This window comes from Lepus europaeus, chromosome 16 (genome assembly GCF_033115175.1).
Source record: "Lepus europaeus isolate LE1 chromosome 16, mLepTim1.pri, whole genome shotgun sequence".
Taxonomy (NCBI): Eukaryota; Metazoa; Chordata; class Mammalia; order Lagomorpha; family Leporidae; genus Lepus; species Lepus europaeus.
The window spans coordinates 47373413-47395165 of NC_084842.1; the positions used below are offsets into that span (position 1 = coordinate 47373413).

Consider the following 21753-nt stretch of genomic DNA (forward strand, 5'->3'; position numbering starts at 1 on the left):
AAACTGACAAACCACATCATAAGCTGACCCCATCCTCTCTCTTCAGGCTAATTTCTATTGTTTTTAGGAATCTCACATTCTAACCACAATGAACTTTTCTGCATGCCCAGAATTCTGACTTTTATCTACCGTTTTGCCTTTGTACATGCTGTTCTCTTGAATGAAATGCTTTTTCTTCTCTTCAGCTTTGCAGCCTCCTGCCCATCCCTAACTCACTTGACAGGTACTCGTCTACAGTGTCTTACCAGGCTCCTGCCCACAACACTGAGCAAACCTTCATCTGTCCTCTCACAGTACTGTCTGTACATCCTGTAACATTTTACCACGATTATATTTATTGATACCTGTCTCCAGTAGATTTTGAACTCCTTGAAGTCAAAAGCTAATTCTTTATTTATAGTGCCAAGCACATTTTACATACTTAATAACCACTTATCACTGTTGTTTTGATGTACTAATCTAGTACATCACAGATGTCGCTATGCGTTCAGGTCACCTGACAATTAAAATTTGGATTCTGATTGGATTCTGAGATGGGTTTAAGATTCTGCCTTTTTAATACCCATCCTGCTAGTTCATGGAGCTAATCCACAGTATCTTTGCCCAAGAAAATAGCAGAAGTGGAGCAAAGACAAAGACCATTAGAAATGTGCAAGTGGAGTGGGCATTTAGCCTGACAAAGATACCCACTTCAGAGTGTCTCTAGCTCCTGACTCTACCTTTTAGCCAAGAGATACCATGGCAGACAGTAATGATGGCTCAAATAATTGGGTTCCTACCACCACATGGGAGAACTGAATTGAGTTCTAGGCTTCAGCCCAGTCCAGTCCTAGTATAGGGCATTTTGGATGTGAATCCTCAGATGGAAGATCTTTTCCATGTACTCTTTGTGTATCTCATTAAAAAAAGAAATTTATGTGGATAGTGACATGGAAAAATCTTCAGTGTAAATACTTTAGCTCCATAAATTATAACAGAAAATCATATAGGAAGAGTTGCTTAAATCATGAATTAAAGCAGGATAGTGGAGGGTGAGTGTTGACAAGACTGGAAAGATTCACTTATGGGACTCATGTTTTAGAAAAGTGGGTAGGTGGGGGTAGCTCCTGTTGAGACTGCAGAAAAGGTGTGCCCTTCATGGAAGAGATTGTGACAAGAGAAGGGATGATGACAATTTCAGGAGGTTCTTGGGAAGGGGCAGGAACCTCTAGTATGTGTTAGCATTTCCACAATTGCAGATAGGAGTGGTGAAGGAATTGCATTATAGGGAAGAGAACTGGATTACAGGGAAGAGAAACCCCTGAAGAAATGACAGGTACAAGAATTTGATGAGAGATCATTTCTGTATCTTAAGTTTGTAGGTTCAAAGCATGAAAATTATATTTTTATTAAACTCATAGATGACAGAAGAAGTAACAGTATTAAGCATTCTGTTCCTAAATACAGTCTCACAGGTCTGATAATTCTAAGGATAAGCTTAGTAAACCTGATTTTCTTTTAAAGTACTGTTATATAAAAAGAATATGTGGGCCGGCGCCATGGCTCAACAGGCTAATCCTCCGCCTTGCGGCGCCGGCACACCGGGTTCTAGTCCCGGTCGGGGCACCGATCCTGTCCCAGTTGCCCCTCTTCCAGGCCAGCTCTCTGCTGTGGCCAGGGAGTGCAGTGGAGGATGGCCCAAGTGTTTGGGCTCTGCACCCCATCGGAGACCAGGAGAAGCACCTGGCTCCTGCCATCAGAACAGCGCGGTGCGCCGGCCGCAGCGCGCTACCGCGGCGGCCATTAGAGGGTGAACCAACGGCAAAGGAAGACCTTTCTCTCTGTCTCTCTCTCTCTCACTGTCCACTCTGCCTGTCCAAAAAAAAAAAAAAAAAAGTAACTTTTTAACATATGAAAAATAACAAAGATAAATTGTTTGTCTCTTGCCACTAAGCCCTTTCCCCTGCAATGAGTAATCAGTATTTACAGCCTGATGTGTACTTTTTTCCATGCAAACTTAGGTACACATAGACAGGAATTTTTAAATTTTATAAATGATAATTTTGTGTGCCAATTATTCTTCAGATTCTTCTTTAGAAACATGTCATAAACATCCCTCCAGGTCAATGGACAAAACTTTTATTCTTTAGTTGTTTTTAAATAGCTGTGTATAAATACTGATGTCCCAAAATTTGTTCTGCCATTCTCCTGTTGGTGAACAGTTGGGTAATTTCCAATTTTTGTTGCTACAAACAATATGACTAAAAACAGAAAAGCTCTATTGTTATGTCAGTAAGTGTGACTTTCATCAAATATATCAAAAATAACTTTTATGTTAATAGCATCTTTTAATGAAGCACAGCAATGTGTAACAGTATGTCCCATACAACAGGCACTAGTCACATGTGGCTATTTAAATTAAATATAATTTACATTCCTTACACCAGCCTCATTTTAAGGGTTCAGTAGCCATGTGAGTAGTGGCTACCATATTGGACAACACGAGAAGAGACCCTTTCTGTCCTCATGGAATTTTCTCTTGGACAGCTTGGAGTGTACATGTGGATGTTAGGTCTTAAGTAACATATTTTCAATGAGTTAGGGTTTTAATGAGGGCACTTTAAAAGTGAAAACCTTGTGTTTCTATTGGTTGCCTCTGCAGTTACTTCAATGAGAATCAATACCCAGATGAAGCAAAGAGAGAAGAAATTGCAAATGCTTGCAATGCAGTTATACAGAAGCCAGGTAAGTACAGCTCTGCTCTGTGACACGTGATACAGTCCTTAGTCACAGACCAGCATCTAGGACACTAAATTTCATGCTCATCCCAACGTGGTGCTGTCAGCTCAGTCCGTGCCATTCTTCTGGAGGTCACCGCCCTCTCCTGCCCACACAGTACTTCCGAAGGATGTTGTTCAGTTTTTCAAAATCAAAGGCTCCCATTGGAGACTTTCAGGGGAGTGACCCTGCATAAGAGATGAGACCTTAGGATTATTATTTATTTTTTTAAATTTATTTATTTGAAAGAGTTACAGAAAGAGAGAAGGAGAGGCAGAGAAAGAGAAAGAGAAAGGTCTTCCATCTGCTGGTTCACTCCCCAATTAGCTGCAATGGCCAGAGCTGCGCCGATCTAAGCCAGGAACTTCTTCCAGGTCTCCCACGTGGGTACAGAGGCCCAAGGACTTGGGCCATCTTCTACTGCTTTCCCAGGCCATAGCAGAGAGCTCGATTGAAAGTGGAGCATCCAGGACTCCAACCAGTACCCATATGGCTACGCCACAGCGCCGGCCCCAGAATTATTGGTTTTTAATGTATTATTTTTCCAAAAACTTAGTATGAATATATAAATTGCAAAATAATAGGTATTTTCTTACCCATCCTAGAATACTATTCCACATTTTTCATCTTTTACCAGAAACCATTCTCAGTTAAGATGATCCAGTTGACATATTTGGTCAGATGTTTTGATCAGCTTATACAGAAGTATCAGTGTTCTATAACAAACAGTAATTTATTCTCCAATACCTAGAAATCAGACTCCTAGCAATCTCAACCCTGAAAACTCAGCTCCAACAACACATAAGTGAGAGCCAGCTATATCCTGTTTCAACAAGCCAAAAGTGTGCAGGAACTTGAACTCTCCCTGGAAGACACTTCGCCCTCCATCAAGGCCCTAACCAGCCTGTTTTCTGGTTTCTCCATCCACTGTGGATTGAAAACTGAAAAACAGAAAAGGATGGGAGAGAGAAGGGAATGGTACAGGTAGATTCTTATTGGCAAGCTTGGAGCTATCTGTAAGAAATCACATTTGACAGCATAAATAAGATAGTAAATCACAAATGCAACCTGGATGGTGATGTGTATTCCAGCATAGTTCAAATAATGGATGGACATAGTGACCTTTAGTCTTCAAGAAAATATGTATAATACCCTCTGTCTTAAGATAGCAGGAAACCTATTAATATATGTCCACTTTATGGAAACTTGTTAATAACTTATTTCTCTAGAATGATGCTAATTAAGAGAAGCTTCCAGGTAATATCATGTGAACTTCCATCTGGTAGACTGACTTTGTCAAATTCTTGAATACTGTATGTAGCTTTATGAATTGAAGAATATTGTGTTATTAGTTGCTAGTTGTATATTTATGTGTTCATTTAGTAATAGACATAATACTAAGTAATGCTGAAAAAATTCACTCTGCATCTGTTACTTTGACAATAAAGGCAAGCAAAAGCAACTTTTAAAAAAGAAAACTAGTAATCCTTAAAACTAGTTCATTCTTGTATCCCAGATGGAGATTATCTGAATTTTATTGTATGCATTCACAGGCAAAAAGCTGTCAGATCTGGAAAGAGTTACCTCCCTGAAAGTATATAATTGGTTTGCTAACAGGCGGAAGGAAATCAAGAGGAGAGCCAATATCGGTAATGTATTAGAGGGGCTGCTTTCTCCTTTCAAGCACTTATGAACATCATGTTTATTTCAAGAGTGACTTCAGTTTAAAAACTACAGGATCCAAATGATCCTAACTTTTAACACTAACAAAAAAGTTGCCCTTCTGTTTTTCTTCATTGTATTTTTAATAACACAAAGTTAGTACTGTTTGTTATTTTTGTTGTAATGACATTGTAATCTGTTAAACTCACTGTTCTCAATATTCTAGAATGTGCAGTTTGACATTCCCCTCCCCCAGCATTTGATTACTCCTGTAGTACATATTAAGGATACTTTGTCTTGAGAAAGGAAATCTGATACCCAAGTTGCTTTGTTATGTGGCTGTAACTTAGGAAATACCTTATTAATAGAATTTGAATGAAAGAGGTTTAATAGACAAGGAACAGCCAAAGGCAGAGATAAACAGCACCCAGTTAATTAGAATTCTTGATTTCATCATTCTAGGATGTATGCATGGATCAAAACATCACATTGTATACTATAAATATTTATATTTGTCAGTTATACCTTGTAAATGCTGGAGTGAGGAAAGAAAATGCCAAAACTGCCATAAAGAGAACTGTGAATACAACTAAAAAAGGAATAAAGGATTCTGCTTCCTAATTTAAAACTGCCCCCCAAAAAAAGAATTTATGGGATTTGTACTGATTTTAGAGAAACACTGGTTTTGAACTTCTAAAATTGCATTTTGTTGAAAAGATACTTCTTGTTCTTCATTTTAATTCTCAAACACTTCACAGAAGCCTGAAACAGGAGAGCTATTTAATTAGCAACTTCTATGAAGTATTTAACAGCTCTCAAACTTATCTAGGCATAGCAGTAGGGACTCCAGAATGGCAAATGGGACCCTCCCTTACATACATGCAATTGAATTTTATCCATCTGCAGTTGAAAGGAAACAAAATCTAGAAGAAATATGTTCTTGTTGAATTATATTCGAGTTTCCCAACACAGAAGTTCATTCCGTGTTTCAGTCATTAGGATGAAGTAACAGATAATTTAGGGATCTATTTGCTTTTTTCGAAGAAGCAGCAATCCTGGAGAGTCATGGGATCGATGTACAGAGTCCAGGAGGCCATTCCAACAGTGATGATGTTGATGGGAATGACTACTCTGAACAGGTAAGCAGCCAAGCAGCTGGACAGAGGGACTTGGTTGCTGAGCAGTGGGATAGTGTGACAACTCAGTTCCTTGGGTGTGGTTATACGGGGTGGGGGAGGGGAGGTGGGTGTCCCTCCACTCTGCTCATGTGTCTAGTTAGTTTTTCATGTAATTTGAAAGGAATGTGGTAAGATTCAGTTGTCCTGTTGAATTTGTGAGAAATCGTTACTCACCCACATGGATTTATTGTCATACAACAGGATACTTGGCAAGTACGCAATGGGGAGGAGGAGGAGGGAAGAAGTTCAGAGGGAGGCAGAGAAGCAGAGAAGGTAGAAGAAGAGAGGAGGATCTGATCCAAACAAGCAAGTTGCACCATCACCACACACACTCAGTGTTTGAGAAATACTAGGGGCAACTGGGCAGCTGTGACCCATGCCTAAACATGGACCGATGCAGGGCACCATGGAAGGCCTCACTGCAGTGGGGAGCTCTCACCCACAGGAGTGGTTCTTCCAGAGTCTCTCTGGCACATTGACACATGCATCCTCTCATAAGTATAATACCTGCATGTCTTCTCACCTAGCCCTGATTTATTCTGCATTGCTTGGGGAAAAATGTATTTAATTGTAGCCACTGCATGGAATAATTCAGTAAGACAGACTGTGGGAGCCTCCCCCTGCCATTTAAGAGTTCCTTAAAATTTTTATAGGATTTCATTTCCTTTCCATTTTTAATATCCAAAGAATGTATGGTCCCAACAAAAAACGTCTGCTCTTCCCTACAAGTTTTCCTTGTCCCCCAGTAGTTCATCCCCGTAGTCCACCGTGTGTATCTGCCTCCTAACAGCTTTACAGCCTGTCTGCTGGCTGGGTACAGCCACTCCGAGAGTGTGTGTGATATGAAACCGAGCCCTTTAAAACTGTAAAGATTCTTCCGTGAAAACTGGAATGAAATAACACCCACACTTTCCAAGACTCCAAACTATACCATAGCCCCACCTTTTACTCAAGAGAATGTTCTGTAAGTCTTTCTAGTTGGAAACATTCCTGTTATTTTTCAGTCTACCAATATAGATGGAACATTTCCATCTTTTTTTACAGATGCCCTGAGGGCAGCACATCCCATGCTTTTTTCCCCAAGGGACTTACCCTTTCCAAAGCTCTTTGATACAGAGTTCCCCTGAAGATGTGACAGGTGAGAAATGTACCCCTTATTTGTAACACTGTCTTCAGTGCCTGACATACATCCTGCAATGCAAGTTTCCTTCACAGCTTTATTGTTTTAACACATCCTTTCAAGGGAGGAGAACTTCACACTCCCTCTAAGTAAGGCACCTGCCAACCCCCTTACACAGAAGGAGAGCTCCTCACCTTTCTCTCATAGCCATTTCTGGCAATGACACTTGTTGAAACTGAGAATTTTTTTTTCCCCTTTACAAAATTGCGTTTTTATCTGCAAGATGTTGATGCCTATAGTTTTTGTTTTTGTCTAGTTTCCTCAGTTCATTAGAGATACTATAAATTCTAATAATCTGTTTTGTTAGAGTAGCAATCTGAAATTTAATGACTCACTAGAATGGTCTTCAATGATTAGTGCTATATTTGTTGCAAACAGAAAGATCCAAACATTCGTGTTATTTTTTTTTTTCAGTCACTCCAGGTTTGATCATTATCACAAGCAATCTTTCTGATGGAATAAATAAGATTCTTAGAAAAAAAAAACATTTTTAGTGCTTTTTATTTCTTGAATCATAAAAATGTCAACTAGGAGTCTCTGGACCTATATCCATTCAGTGTCTACTTAAATACAGTTCACCTCTGCCTATCATGAGACCCTCCCTCACCATTTCCTCCCATGAATGTTCTGCTCCCCTTTGTCCCAGCATGCCTTTCTGTGAGCTGAAGTATTTTACCAATCTAGTAATAACAGTCATTTCTTATTTCTGCACATCCAGGATGACAGCACGAGCCATAGTGACCACCAAGACCCCATCTCATTAGCTGTGGAAATGGCAGCAGTCAACCACACTATCTTGGCATTGGCCCGACAAGGAGCCAACGAAATCAAGACAGAGGCCCTGGATGATGACTGATCAGGGAAGGTTAAACACGCCAAGTAAACTTAGTTTAGACGTAGCACCTTAGCAGACTTTCCTCGGTCCTTAACATGTGTTCTTACAGTATAACTTGCAGTTTCTTGTATGTCAGGTAGCCGTTAGGGTCTTGTTCTGTGAAGATGGCATGGTGCCCTCAGCCTTTGCATATACTCTCTCAGTATTAAATCCCAATAAATAATAACTACCAACCAACCAAACTTCCCTCTCCCTGCCCCCAAGGCTAGAAAATCTTGCTGCTCCGTCTTAGCATTCCAAAAAAGTGCTTCCAGGTATTTAGATAGCCCTCAGTTCTCAACTATTAGGCTGTGTGTAAAATCTTGGGTACCTTTAGATTCATGTAACACTATTCCCATACCACCTTTTCCTTCCCCAAGACTGATAGGATGTAAGCTGAGGTAGTGGCACAGGATTGACAGACACCTTTCGGGAGTATCCACAGAGTAAAAAGAACACTAGAATCTCCACCTCAGCACGAGAATCATTGATTTCCAGCTGCGATAAGCCGTGCCTCATTATAGTCACACCGTGGCTAGATTATACTTTGGGTGCTGTGCTAAGAATGTCAACGAAAAAAATCAGTCTCAGATTCTGGTTGATGTTAACATGCCTGACACAGACATCCTTTCCTCTCACAAGCTGTGTGACTTAGTAGATAAAATACTGCCTTCTGCCTTTAGGGACCATGATTAAAAACAAAAGACAAAAAACAAAGTCATTTAAAGGAAAAACTCAGCTTGAGAACATTGGGAAAACATCCGAGCTGAATGTTTTAATATATGCCCAGTTCTCAGAACCACTGTACATTCCGCAGCACAGTTATCAGTGCCTGCCTGGAAAAGTGCTGGAGGTTATCATGGACCTTGCTTGGCCTCCTGTCAGTGTCCCCTTTCCCTGCCACCAAAAAAGTCTTTCAAGCATGGAGCGAAGGTCAAAACAGTAAAAGAACATGGTTTTTGTATCCATTAACTGAAGCTCCCTTAATCTAAGAGGTTGATAGAGGGCTTTGTAGTGGAATTATACTATCACAGATGTAAACATTTGGCTATATAGGAGCAGAAGAAAAGTAGGGGGTGCGAGATACTAGGGGAATGTGACTGCTTTGGTGTTCTCTTTTACTCTGTCCTTGTAGAGATGTGAAAAGCTATATTGCTACAGGCAATTTATTTAATAATTGGAAGCCATATTGATAATGGATGTGGTAATATTTGTAAAGTTTAATCTACTTTAAGCGGCAGTAAGTAATGGAATTTTTTTCCTTGATCACATATGTAGCACTTTTGTTACTTTTTAAAGATATTTATATTTGATAAATCTTTTTTTCATTTTGAGAACTCAAAAATACCAAACAGTGAACTTGCGTTATAAAGTCACCCTGTGATCACCTTGTCATCTAGTAGCAAAATGATGAACTATTCATGCATCAAAGAAAATTACATCTGCTGGCCTTGTATGAAAATGATCTCTTGGCATCCTGATTAAATGACACCCTGTCACTGTGGGTAAGGGGAAACAGCCTTCAATGTAGCAGCATTGGGTGCATCTGTATATTTTCTGCCTCATTCCATCTCTCCTTTATATGTATAATGAAGCCTTGCTTAAAGTGGAACATAGGGCAGGGCTTCTGTCTTTTTGTCCATTACCCGACAAGAATTTCTAAGATAAAAGGAAGATGCTATTTCCTTACCTCTTCACCCCTTCTCCCTCACCAAATGTATTCAGCCTAAAACTATTGAGCGAAAGAGACTTAATGACATCTTCTGCATTTTCCCCCTCATTCAGGAAATACTGAATACCCTCCAGTTTTTAGCTGGTCTTATCCCACTTAAGGCACACAATGACTAGGATCATCTAAGGTGTAAGTCCTGCTTATGTAAGTGTGAGGAAGAACCTTTGGGAGGGCATAGGAGCACTTGTCTGTGTCTGGGACTTTACAGAGCCATTGCCACTGCCTGTCCTGCTTTTGCCCACAGACGTCAGGGATGGGGGTGGGGGGCACAGGGAGTAGAAATGTACTTTCTGTAGCTTCCAAGATTTGAAGTAAAATGGGGCAGTCTTCTCTTACTTTACTGTATTGCTTGAACCAACAAATTCATGAGTAGCATTTGTTAATCTCAGGAATGATTCTCTCCCACCCCCATTCATATCATTTCTTGTTTCATTTGACTTTTTACTTCACTTACAAAATTGTGTTGTTTCCTTTTATTTTGCTAAGAAGTTTAACATACTGATCTCTCCATTTTGGTGGAATTTTGTCTGCTTATTCTCAGTTGAATCAGGAAGAAAAAAAGGAGAGAAAAAAATATACTCTGTGACAAGCCACATCCATGATTTATTGTAAAGAGATTATTATAATTGATAGCTTCTTTATGATGGGATTGCTAGTATCATTTGTTCTTGCTGGTTTTTTTAAAGGAACAGACTCAAACTGTTGAGACAGCTGCAGTTTCTAAAGAAATATAATGATTGCCACAGAAAAGCTAAAAGGTTTTGTTGTTTTAAGACCTTTACAGAACAAAATAGGCTTCAGAGAATGAAGGGGAGTTGGCATCCTTGGGGGCAGTACCAGGCCCTCCCTGGCAATGAAATAAACCTGAAAGGATACTGCTACAATCATGAAGAATAGCATCATATTGAGTTCAGTAGAAATAGGAGGACAGAATCTTTTCACCCATAATTCTCCTTGTAATTGGAGAAAATGGCTGGCCTGCTCTTAAGGCCCCACTGCCTTACAAAGAACTTGACTTTTTCATCAAGGAAGAGAATTTACTTCCTTGGGATCAAGATATAAATCTACCATCAGTTTCCTGTTTTTCACCAGGTTCAATGCTACTATCTTGTCCAGACTTTCTTTGCTGTCATAAGGGCATATAGAGCTGCCACTGATTGACTTCTAATATCTTTGGACGGCAAATCTCTCAGACTGTTTCAGGTTTTAGAGGTGGTATTGACAACAGATACTCTAAGCTGGTCTATTCCTGGGGAGGAGAATAGGCAGCTTTTAAAAAAAAAAAAATGTGCTCTGTGCTGTTTGGTTGCTCTGTCCCTCTTCTCTCACCTCATATGCTTTTTCAGGCCCCAGAGGACTCCTTTAAGGGCTTAAAGACGGAAAAATATAGGGTGGGGGCAACCTTGCCAACAAGTATTCCTGTAATTTGTTATTTTTTAAAAGACACTTTAACAGAATTACTGTGGTTAGACGGGTACCCCTCCCACCCTTCTTAAAATACCTTACATAGGGATCTTTTAAAATGGATCATCTTAATGAGATTTCTGCCTACCTGTTGATAACTTTCACATCAGATGAAAGCCAGGGGATGGCACACAATACACTCTGAGACATTCTAGTACCATTCAGTACCAAACAGACATTGTAATTTCATCAAACCTTATAATATTAGAGTACCACATAAGGAATTGTCTTCACCGTCTCGTCTTTTAAGTGTATCTTCACAGAAATAGGAAGGCATAGAGCTCCCTTTAAGGCACTTTATACCCCAGCTTAATAGTGGTGACCCCCTAAAATGCCATGAGTGAGGAAGCAGCGCATTAGTACTGAAGTATGCCTATCCAGGTACTCTAGCTCCTGATAGTTATGATTCAACACCACTTATGTTACAACCAGATATCCAGATATATTTTTACCTCAAATGATAACTCATGAAGAGATCACTGATAGTTTTTCGTATTTAGCCTATGTCTTTAGGAGATACTGATGTTAGAAATTTCCCTCTTGCATACAATCATCAAACAAAATTGCAGCAAACATGGACTCTTATTTAATCAGAAATCTCTAGTCACATCCTTTCTATCTATGAACAATCCCTCTTCCACTTTCCTCTCTGATCCACCACTAAGTTCCGATCTAGAGTTAATTTGTTTGCTGTGATTTTTTATCTTCTGACAGCAGGCAAAGCAGGTGGTATAGTCCCATCTCTGAACACAATCCATCCTGTGTTGACCAGCTTCATATTCCACTGATCACTTACATTATGTCTGCCCAAAGCAGTAGGAAAAAAATCAGCTTTCCACAAATGATCTCCCACCCCATCCTAAAAATGTGAACTGCAAGTCCTTACTCTCTCTGGTCTTAAGAAGCAGTCTTCCCATTCACGGCTCTGCCTTCTACGATTGCTTTTATCTTTCATTGTATGGAGAACAACCACAGTATTTTTCCCCAGGAGTCTCAAAAGATTCTTAGGCAATAATTTTTCTTATCATTGACGAGCTTGTGCTCAGTCTATGTTGATTAGTACTGACCTTCTACATTGTATGCTGGTTTCTGTGTTAATCTTTGTGATTTAAATCTTACGAGTGGTGATATTTTGTCATGTTTTTGTTTTTATGATTATTGGTAATGTTTAACTACTGTATTCATTGGGGCTGCATTGAGACCAGCCAAATTCATTAATAGCTTTACTGAGCCAGATTTACTTGTCAAGATTTCCCAAGTGAAAGTTGGGCATGTTGACCAGCTCCCACTGGTGGTATCTTTTGAGGGAAAGGGGTGGGAGGATGCACTGGGGCAGGGGTGGGAATTATACATATAAAGCATTCCTTGTTTTATGTGCTCTTTAAATAGCAAAGATGTTTACTCAGGATTTGGGGATCAGTTGTCAGCCATATTGAATTTGGCAAACAGAGCTGCATGCCCTGAAAACCCTCCTACTGTTTCTTCATTTCCATGTTGTCTAACAGTACCTAGGAATTCCTGAGTTATCTAGTTATCCAGTGTAAAGGTATTGCACCCTAATGAGGGTGGAAGACTCTCCCAGGGAGGCAACTAAGAATGGCCTGGTTATCTCTGAGGATTTCATGGTAGCATGCTGTCAAAGCAGAGGCACTCCCCCCCCTTTTTTTTTTGTAATGTGGTTTCCTTTGTTATTACACACTCTTGGTTTCAATGATGACTATGAAAGAAAAAAAGATTCCTAATCACTCTCAAGAGAACTGACATGCTAAAGAGGTAAGAGAGTCTTTTTAGATACATGAAACCAACAAGTCAGTTTTATATCACAGAAACTCTTCTCTCATAAACAGGTTAGGTTTTGAAAGGCTATTCATATTCTCTTTACTTGTAAGTTGACAGTGATAAGCTACTGTTCTTGACATCTTTCAGGGCTGATGGTTAGCTCACATATCTCTGAACTGCAATTTTGTTTGTATCTATGTACAAACATTGGTAGTTTGTAAGTTGGGAAGTTTCCATGTTAGTTTCATTTCTCCCACTTGATAGCAATGAGAAATAGCAAAAAGGAATCTAAGGATCTAAGAAATCCAGGTTCTTGTAACAATGCGTTCTTTTTGTAATTGGGAGAAAAAGATACAGCAGAGAAGATAATGTGAGAAAATTGGGCTACGCCCTGTTTATCTTCTTTGACATAGTAGATGCCTTGGATTACAAATGTGGGTATCCCTGAACCTCTTTTTCATCATTCTTAGTACGATATTTTGGGCAGACCAAATTCTAATTTATTCCATTCAAGTGAAATCTGCTAAGTGCTTTTATACCATTAGATGGTTTACCATGCACGTGCCACATCCCTCATCTCACTAGCCACTCTCTTAACACACATCTTTAAGGGAATGTGGCCACTCTCCTGATACCATTTTTACATGACAAGTTTTCAGGTTGGTTTGCTCCAGTCTGGACAGCAGTATCTGAACTTATTTAGCTGCCCTCCAGTTGGTGCCTGAGCACCTCTGTATAGCCAGTGTGTGGGTAGCACTCAGCTCAGCACACACTCCAATCTTGGAATGCCAGCTCTCTTGACTCCATTTTCATATTCTATCTCTTTTAAATAAGAGTGGCTCAATACAGCCATAATTAACTCTCAAATTCACATTGGTGTGCTGTGATCAAATGAAGGTTTGGCTGAATCTTTTCAAATTGTAACCATGGTAATTGAGGGGGGTGGCATAGAATGAATATATAAAAATATAATGGCAATTGTTCTGAATGACTGAGTGTCCTCCTGACATGTAATTAGCTGTTTTAGCAGGATGTGGATTGGCATGGTCATAATTAAAAGGATTTCTGTCCTTTATGTGATTGAAAATAGCAGCACTCCCGTCCCCTGTTCCCTTTTAGCACTAATGCTCCCAAGAACATTTGGAACAGCAACTCAGTAAACTAAAATAATGACATGGTATTCATGTTCTTCCCTGAGTGCAAGAAAAGGATTTAGAGTTATTTCAGCTTCAAAATGGAAGCCTTAGATTATTGCTTCCCATCTGACTTCTAAATTTTTGGAAACCTTAATTTCAGCCTGCTCCACCTTTGGCAGGAACCAATTCAGAATTCCAGAGTCAACCTCTGACAAGACTTCCAGATCACTCCATCTGACTTGCCAGTCAGTGAGGGTGTGTGGTTGGCCCAACTCGCAGACATTTGCTGCTTACTGAGCTCCCTTGAGTTTCCATATTTTTACTGGGTTACTTGATATGTCCATTGCCATCATCATCAGAAATTATTGACCAAGCAGCAGTTTACTAAGAGTTGAATAGGGTGTTCCTCATTAAACTGTAAGATCCAGAGCAGACAATGTGACAGGAGCACACAGGCTCTCAATACCTCTGTGACATGAATGGAAAACTCTATTCTGCACTGTTCTAAAGTTACTGGAGCAATAGGACACACATATGAGTCTGCCTTAACTTTTCTCACATCACTCTTACAGAGCAATTACCAACCTCTTCACATCAGCTATCTTCTTTTCCTAGCCCTGATTTTGCCATGTTCTGCTGTGTCAGAACCTCCTAAGTTGTTCTCTCCCTTCCCTATTTCCCCCCTTCACTTCTGTGACCCTGTGCCATTGGCTGTCATGTGGCTTTGAGACTCCACATGGTTTCTGACCCCTCTCATCCAGCGTATCTTCTTATCCTTATCATATTGCATAAGAGCTGCTGAATCACTAGCCTCCTTCTGGATATGACTGTTTGGTTATCTGTTTTCACCCCATCACTAGTAGAGTTTTAATTTAGCTTTGTGGTCAGGAGTGACTCTGCAAGAATATTAGCACCCAACACAGCTGCCAAGCGGCCTTTCACAGCTGTGCCATGCCCATGAGCCTCATGGCTATGCCCAGTATGCCTACATCCTTGAGCACTTCCCCCACCCCCTCCTCAGGCCAGGATACTTCAGGATTGGTTAGTAGCCACTAAAGATAATACAGGTCTGTTTTTCTTCTTTGTATTTTGCTGCTTCCTCTTAAAGAAATCCCCACATATCAGAAGTACTCCTAACCTAGATGAAGTCCTCGGTACAGTTCAGTCTCCTGAGAACACTGAGGTTGGCTGCTTGTTTACAATTGTCTTCTCCCCTTACCCCAGATACACACAGAATTTACCATAAGGTTCTACTGCCTTAGGATTCTTTGTTTTATTTGTGTTCCTTCCACAATGCCTACATTGAAATGTATGGTAGTGGTTTGGCTCGTTCAGGAAAAAAAAAAAATCCTATAAGAGGTTTGTACTGGGTGCTTTGCCTCCTGTAAGAACTAAAATCAACCTCATGTTCACCCACTCCTTGTACTCCTACCGCCACTGAAACTGCTTCCTTTGGGATCCTATCAGTCTTTATAACAACTGCAATGACCCTGAATTTATGACCTGAATAGTAAAGCACTCCTCTTATTTTCTCAGCTGCTGAAAGATAAGACAAATTCTAAGGAAGATGGTTAAGATTAGAATTTCAGAGAACTGAGTACATGAGTCTAATTCTGTGATTTGTGAGACATGCATTAAATAGCCAACAGAAGATTCTGATTATCTGCCCACATTAAAAGAAAACAGAACTAGCACTGTAGTTAAAGCCTTCTAACATAATCTGCTAGCGCAGGGATCACAGTAGTGGCTTTGCTGTCGTAGGGGCCAGGCTACTGACAAAGTGAAGCTGGACAGGCATTTCTTCTCTGAATGTTTACAGAGACCACTTTGATTTCAAAAATCCCTAACCTAACTAAAAAACAAAACCGAAAACCTACTTACCAAAAGTAGTGAAGTTATAGGTAGTACTTAAGAAATACTTTCGGAAGAAAACAGCAGCAGTCAATCACTCCTGAAAGAATCTGAAGCAAAGATACCAGCGTTCAGTCGTGCTGCAAGAGACACACACACACAGCCCTCTGGAGCTCTCCGAGCCTAAGGTCGCAGGTGACATTTATGAAGCTTGTACCCCGCTGGGCACCGTGCACGAGCCCTCCCCTGAACAGCGCCACTTCAGCTGCAGCACACTGGCGGCTGCTTTCATCTTACGAGGATGTTAATCCGAGCACAGGCCACACGAGGCCAAAGTCACCGACTAGTAACCGGTTTTATTTTCTCAAGGGATGGCACTGGATAACCCCACAGATACACTGTCGCGTTGCCGTCATCTCAGTGACCTGAATTCCCACTGAAACTGGACAAACTATGATGAGGACCTAGACACCACAACCTGGACTTCTTCCATAGCACTGCCCTTAGGTCTTCTTTCATGGTCAGCAATGGTGACAGAAACAGTCTCTGTAGCTGTGTTGGGAAGTGGAAAAAATATATGTGGCTGTCTTATCTCTGAGTGCCACAGGGAGCTGGGATTTGTGGGTAGTTAGTGAAGACAGAATCTGAACATCGCTCACACTTGCCATCTTCCCTCTGGCTCTTGTAGCACTTCCTTAGAGCCTGTTACTACTAGGCATCCTGCTGTGTTTAGAGGTGTGCTCAGCCAGCCCATGCATCCTGCCCTTCCCTCTACCACAGCCACATTCAGAGGGCACAGGCATTGTAGAAATCACCGTTTCTTCATATCGTCCTAGCGTCTGCACTGCCTCAGGCACTCCCTAGCTCCCCGTGAGCTTTAACTGGCAAGTAGCAGTTGCATGGAGACAAGTCCAGGTTAGAGCTCAGGCCAAGAATCCAGCAAAGGGGCGAGCTCTCTTGGGATACAGACCTGTTTCCTGTCCTGCCATGGTTCATGTGGAGGCTCAGTGATGGTTGCTTGGGGATGCTGAACAAGGGACACCAGCTACAAGTGGCCCTGAGGACTCAGCTAGCTAACTAAAGTTCTGTGTTTCTCCCCTTCCCCACTTTCTAGCTCTTTCCCTCAAAAATAGGTCTCTAGAAGTCAGGTCCATCATTGTCTGTCTCTCCTGATCTGCTGTCATGTCATAGGCATCCTTGAAGCCCAAGAGGATGAAAAACACCTCAGAACAGATTACAGCTGTAGAGTGGTTGAGTGTCAGGTTGACTGTTTGGGTTGATGGTCCCCATAACAACACATTGTATATTTGCTGGCTAACAGAGTTTTTATTATCTAACCCCCTCCCATAAAAGAACCACCTATTTGAAGGAGAAAATGTATGTGTGCCTTCCACTTTGGTAATAGTCCATATTTTGCATCTCTGGTGGCGATTGGAGTACCACCGAAATGTGGAACGTGGATACTGTCTGATTCCTCCTTAGGAAGGAAGAATGTCACACACTGGTATTGTGGCAGAGACAGTCTCAGAACTAGTGTTTCATGGTTTGTTACTTCCTTCAGTACATTTTCAACATCCCATCACTTTGGAGTCAAGTCTAAATTTCAGTCTTGTTTTGTGGCTTCCTATAAGCATGGAAATTTTTTTTTTTTTTTTTTTTTTTTGCGCTTTACTGGAACTAAGAACCTAGCATAAACTTGTGAAGGATCATTTTTCACTTCATCATTCACTGAAGCTATTAAACTGGAAAACAAAATATTAGTGCTGTATTCATGTAAACAGCAGCCACTCTGGTGCTGTTACATTGAACTCTTTTGTGTTTATGCCGGATTCCGGGGGGCAGGAGCAAGTGCACACATCAGTAGCGCGGGCTGAATGAAGGTGAGCGAGAGCTCCTGTGCGCACTGCTTTCGAGAAGCATTACTGTTCTTTGCCTTGAAACCACATTTCACTACATTAGAATCCCTGAATTCCTTAATTGTTTCTCTGAAAATTGGCACCGCAAAACCAAAACCAGAGTCCTTCAGGATGGGGTGGTAATGCTTTTTCTTTCCAAGCATGGGAAGCTCTGGCAGGCCTTGTCCTCATGTCCTTTGGTTTTGCCAGACCCCCACCCTCAGAAGGGCCTTTCTTCCTACTGGTTTCTTGACATTGATCCTAGAGAGCAATTCAGTGTGGCCTGAGCCTTCCCAGGCCCTGTGGCAGGCACCCAGAGCAGCCCGAGCGGCTTCCCCAACCTTCACTGGCCCAGGCCATCTCTTCCATGGCTTCAGCATGGACGTGGAGAGGCTTAGCTGAGCCAGGGTCCCTGCACCCTGATTTATCACATACAGCACTGGCTTCACACGTACCCTGGCTGCGAAGTAGGCTGCCCTCCCTGCCAGAAGATGCCAAGAGCATTGTAGTTGCCTCCCCTGGAAGAGCCCACAGCCTTCTCTTGATTTCCCCTTGGGCTCACCCTTCCACACCATGGTCATGTTGGGTATGCAGTACCTTTCCAGGATAAATTCTTATTTATGTTTAAGTGCCTAAGCAAGTTAAGACCTCTGGAATCCACCAGAGATCGGCCTGTGCCCTGTCCCCTGTCCTTCCCCACCCTGCACTTGGCACTGGGGATGAGCACAGGGTGGCTGCCCCTCTCCAGTGTCCCTGGCGTTCTGCAGGCAGAACAACTTCAAGGGCAAGCAAGTGGGAGAGATCTCTTCATGGCCACATAAGGCTGGCTTTGTCACTGTTTCTTGTGTTTCTAGGGGTGTTTCTGTTGGTATGGTCATAGTCTGGGTTCATAGGGAATTGAAGGAGTCTGCTTAGCAAAGTCTCAGTCTGAGTGAAGATGACAGGAGAACAAGAGCTCAGTAGAATTCTGTGTCTGTAACAGGCAAAAGGCAAAGTGTCAAATAATCATAGTTGATAAACCTGCTGACTCATTTATGATGAGTCACTGGACTCTGGCTGCCTCGTGTCCTCTTCCTAGGTTAGAGGGATCAGGGTGTCCACTCACAATGACTTGGAAAGGCTGCCATTGGGAGAGCAAGAACAAACATGCTTCTTTGAAGATGAGTGTGAGATTGTTTGCTTCTTTTTAAAAGTAATTTAAGTCTGACCTAAATATGGGGCCTTTCCTGTGTGGTGGGTGTATAACAGGTTTATTTTGAAACTGCACTCTGTTCAGATCTCATCACCAAATAGCATTCAGATTTGCCAGTACATTAAAAGGTTTTGTAAAATGGAACAATCCATGCCCAGGCACTTTATTTTCACTAATAATCTAGCGTTTTTGTTCAGACAATGTAATAAGCCAAGCACTGGGCATTCACGCTGGACATGTGTAGGCACATTTGCTAGTGGAATTCTGACTGGGATAGAGAAGAGAAGGTGGTTGATGAAGGTGATCGAATGGGAAAATATTGCTGTGGCAAGAATGAAAATAAGGCTTTTCTGGAGCAGATAAACCAAACTGGGCTCTGGCGGTGTGCTGTCACTCAGTCCTCCAGATGCTGTTTTTCACAGGTTCTACCGAGTGCTCGTCAGTTACCCTGGCTGTAACTGAGAACGGTGAATGTAAGTGAGAGTGCAACGAGCCGGGGAGGACAGCAGTGAAATGCAATTAGAGGCAGCAGGAGAATCCCAGCTTCTTTTCACTTAGCTGGACTTGAACACTCTAGCAAAAGCAGAGTGCTGGGGAGTGATTTCCACTTCCAAACAATGTGCAGCTTTGTTTTACTGTCCATTATAGGGGTGGGAACAAGCTGGCACAGCAAGTTACGAAGCATGTTTAACAGGCGTAATTTGATCAGATACATGGACCAGATGCCTGGGGATTGCCTAGAAGTATTTAGCATCCACCAAATAGTCGAGTAGCTAAGATGGGCTGTGCGGGATCCCTGCCAGATTGGGGGGAGCAGGAGTGGGGCAGAACCCCCCTCCCTGTCTTGGCCATTGTGTGTCTCAGTCTTTGTCTTTTCCTTTGGCGTCTCCTCTGGTCTGTCCCCATCTTGTGCACCATGTGTCCCTGAGGGTGAGTCACACCTGTGTCTGAGTCTGCTGTAAGGTGTTCAGTCTACCTCAAGGGGTCATCATGGTGAACTCTGTCCACATGGAATCCTTCTTACATTGCCACACACACTGGAATGTAGATCTTCCTCTGCCCCACCCCCAATAACCTCCTGACCCCATCTTTCCTGTAATCACCACAAACTCCTAGTGCAAATTGGATGCTGCTTTAAATGTGAAAACAATTGTTCAAAAGCTATAAAAACCTGAATGAAAGCTAAAGCTGAATTTATAAGCCTTGTTGCATATGAGCCAAAAGTGCAAAAAGCTCTATATAATGAACTAACCTGCCACTCGTATAAATATAAATATATATAAATATATTAAAATCAGACTGTTCTACAAAATTGTGTATTTGTATTTTTGTGTACGTACAATTTTCTGCTAAGCAGAAGGAGGATGTAGTATAGGATGCTGTGAGAAGAGATTTGGTTTAATCCTATTTCTTTGTTACTTATTTTTGTTAACATCAGATGCCTGTCTTCGTCTTACATGTGTTTGACACTGTTTGGAAAGCTGCAGTATCTCTCTTCCTTAGGTCCAGAGGCCATTAAAGAATGAAATCCGGGGTCTAGAGGGCTAACTTGTCCACCCAGCAGGGGTACGTGAGCAGAGCTCCGCTCTCGCCAGGCCACATGGCTGAACCGGGAGCTGCTCACAGTTCCGAGCTGGGACCAGAGACAGCAAATTACCTACTCCGGGCCACTTGTTGCATTCTGACTCTTCTCACTTCCAGAAATCACCTTCAAAAACAAAAGATTATCAGATCCCTCAATTGCAGACTCTCCACTGGGTCCAGAGGGAATACAGGAAAGGTGTCTCTGAACTTGGGAATAGGACCCTCATATTTCTAGGTCCAAAGTCTACCCAGAAAGCAGCAAGTGGATCTCCCTGGCTGTAGGCTCCAGTTGATTGGCTGTCCTAGGTTCTGGCTCCCTCTTGAGAGTAGTTGCTGCCTTTTTTTTTTTTTTTCCCCCAGATCAGGTTACCAAAATGCCTCCCCTCTGCTGAGCTGCTGATGCTTCCTCACCCAGACCTCCAGCCCCAGATACCTGGAGCATCTCAGAACCCATTTTGCTGGTGCTAAAACACATGAGGGGGTTAAAATGGCTGCCAGTAATGGCTGAAACCAACCATCAGAGGCCAGGCTGAAAGACGAGCTCCAGGTGCCCAGTGGCCAACAGCCTTGCCCCAGTGCTGCCCATCCACCTCTCAGCCCCACTAATGGTCCCTCTTGATGTGAACCTTTTCTAGGGAGAGGGATACTGCACCTTCACCTGTAGGACTCATATTTATAACAATGTGTAATGACTGTAGCAAAAAGCTCTTGTTTCTAGATGTAAGTGGTCAAAGAAACAAGTGCTCTATTGTATTGATTAAAATAGTTCAAATGAGTCCTGTATCATTGTATCTCCTATTCTGGATTAGTGCCTTTTGGACAGTAGACTGTTCTGTAATTAAAAATGTAGTATACTGCTTTTTTGTACAGTTTTGTTTTAATAAAACTTTTTTTTAATTTGTGTTTATTTTAGTATTGTACCTATTAGAGAATAAAATGTATAACTGAACAAAGGCTGACTGGGATTTCTTTGGATCAGAACAGTCACTTGGAAGTGCCTAACCACTGACAAAGGAAGGCCTGAAAGGGAGTGGGTCGTTTTAAATTTTAGTTTCATTTGATTAGAAAGGTTGAGACAGTAAGAGAGAGACAGACAGACAGAGATCTTCTATCCACTGGTTCACTCCCCAAAAGCCTGCAACAGCCAGAGCTGGGCCAGCTAATGCCAAGAGTGGCAGGAACCCAAATTCTTCAGTACCCTGCTGCCTCCCAGGGTGGCAATAGCAGGAAGCCAGAATCAGAAGCTGAGCCAGTACTAGAACCCAAGCACTCCTATATGGGATGCAGGCATCCCCAGTGGCTACGCCAAATGGTCCGCCATGGAAGCATTCTCTCAACATCAGTCCCTTTGGTTTTTCAAAAGGACTGCGGAGCCCAGAGACCCAAGGAGCCTAAAAAGTATGATGCTGACAATTAAGCATGACTGGTTAAGAGAGGGAATTCTGAGCTCACGAAAGCCTCCTTCACTC

General features: G+C 41.9%; 1 protein-coding gene across 12 annotated transcripts in view; it reads left to right on the forward strand.

Annotated features, from left to right (window-relative positions):
- Positions 1–21221, forward strand: part of HMBOX1 (homeobox containing 1) — a 204032-nt gene extending 182811 nt beyond the window's left edge. For 6 of the 12 annotated variants that reach the window (XM_062213591.1, XM_062213593.1, XM_062213590.1 and 3 more), the window contains 4 exons: positions 2642–2724; positions 4311–4406; positions 5464–5558; positions 7496–21221. In XM_062213591.1, coding sequence (XP_062069575.1) covers positions 2642–2724; positions 4311–4406; positions 5464–5558; positions 7496–7633 — 412 coding nt within the window. In that variant the 3' untranslated portion in view covers positions 7634–21221. Of the gene's footprint in view, positions 1–2641; positions 2725–4310; positions 4407–5463; positions 5559–5798; positions 6736–7495 lie in introns of all 12 variants that reach the window. The other 6 variants (XR_009868227.1, XR_009868228.1, XR_009868229.1 and 3 more) reach the window with 6 other exon arrangements.
- The last annotated feature ends 532 nt before the right edge of the window (positions 21222–21753 follow it).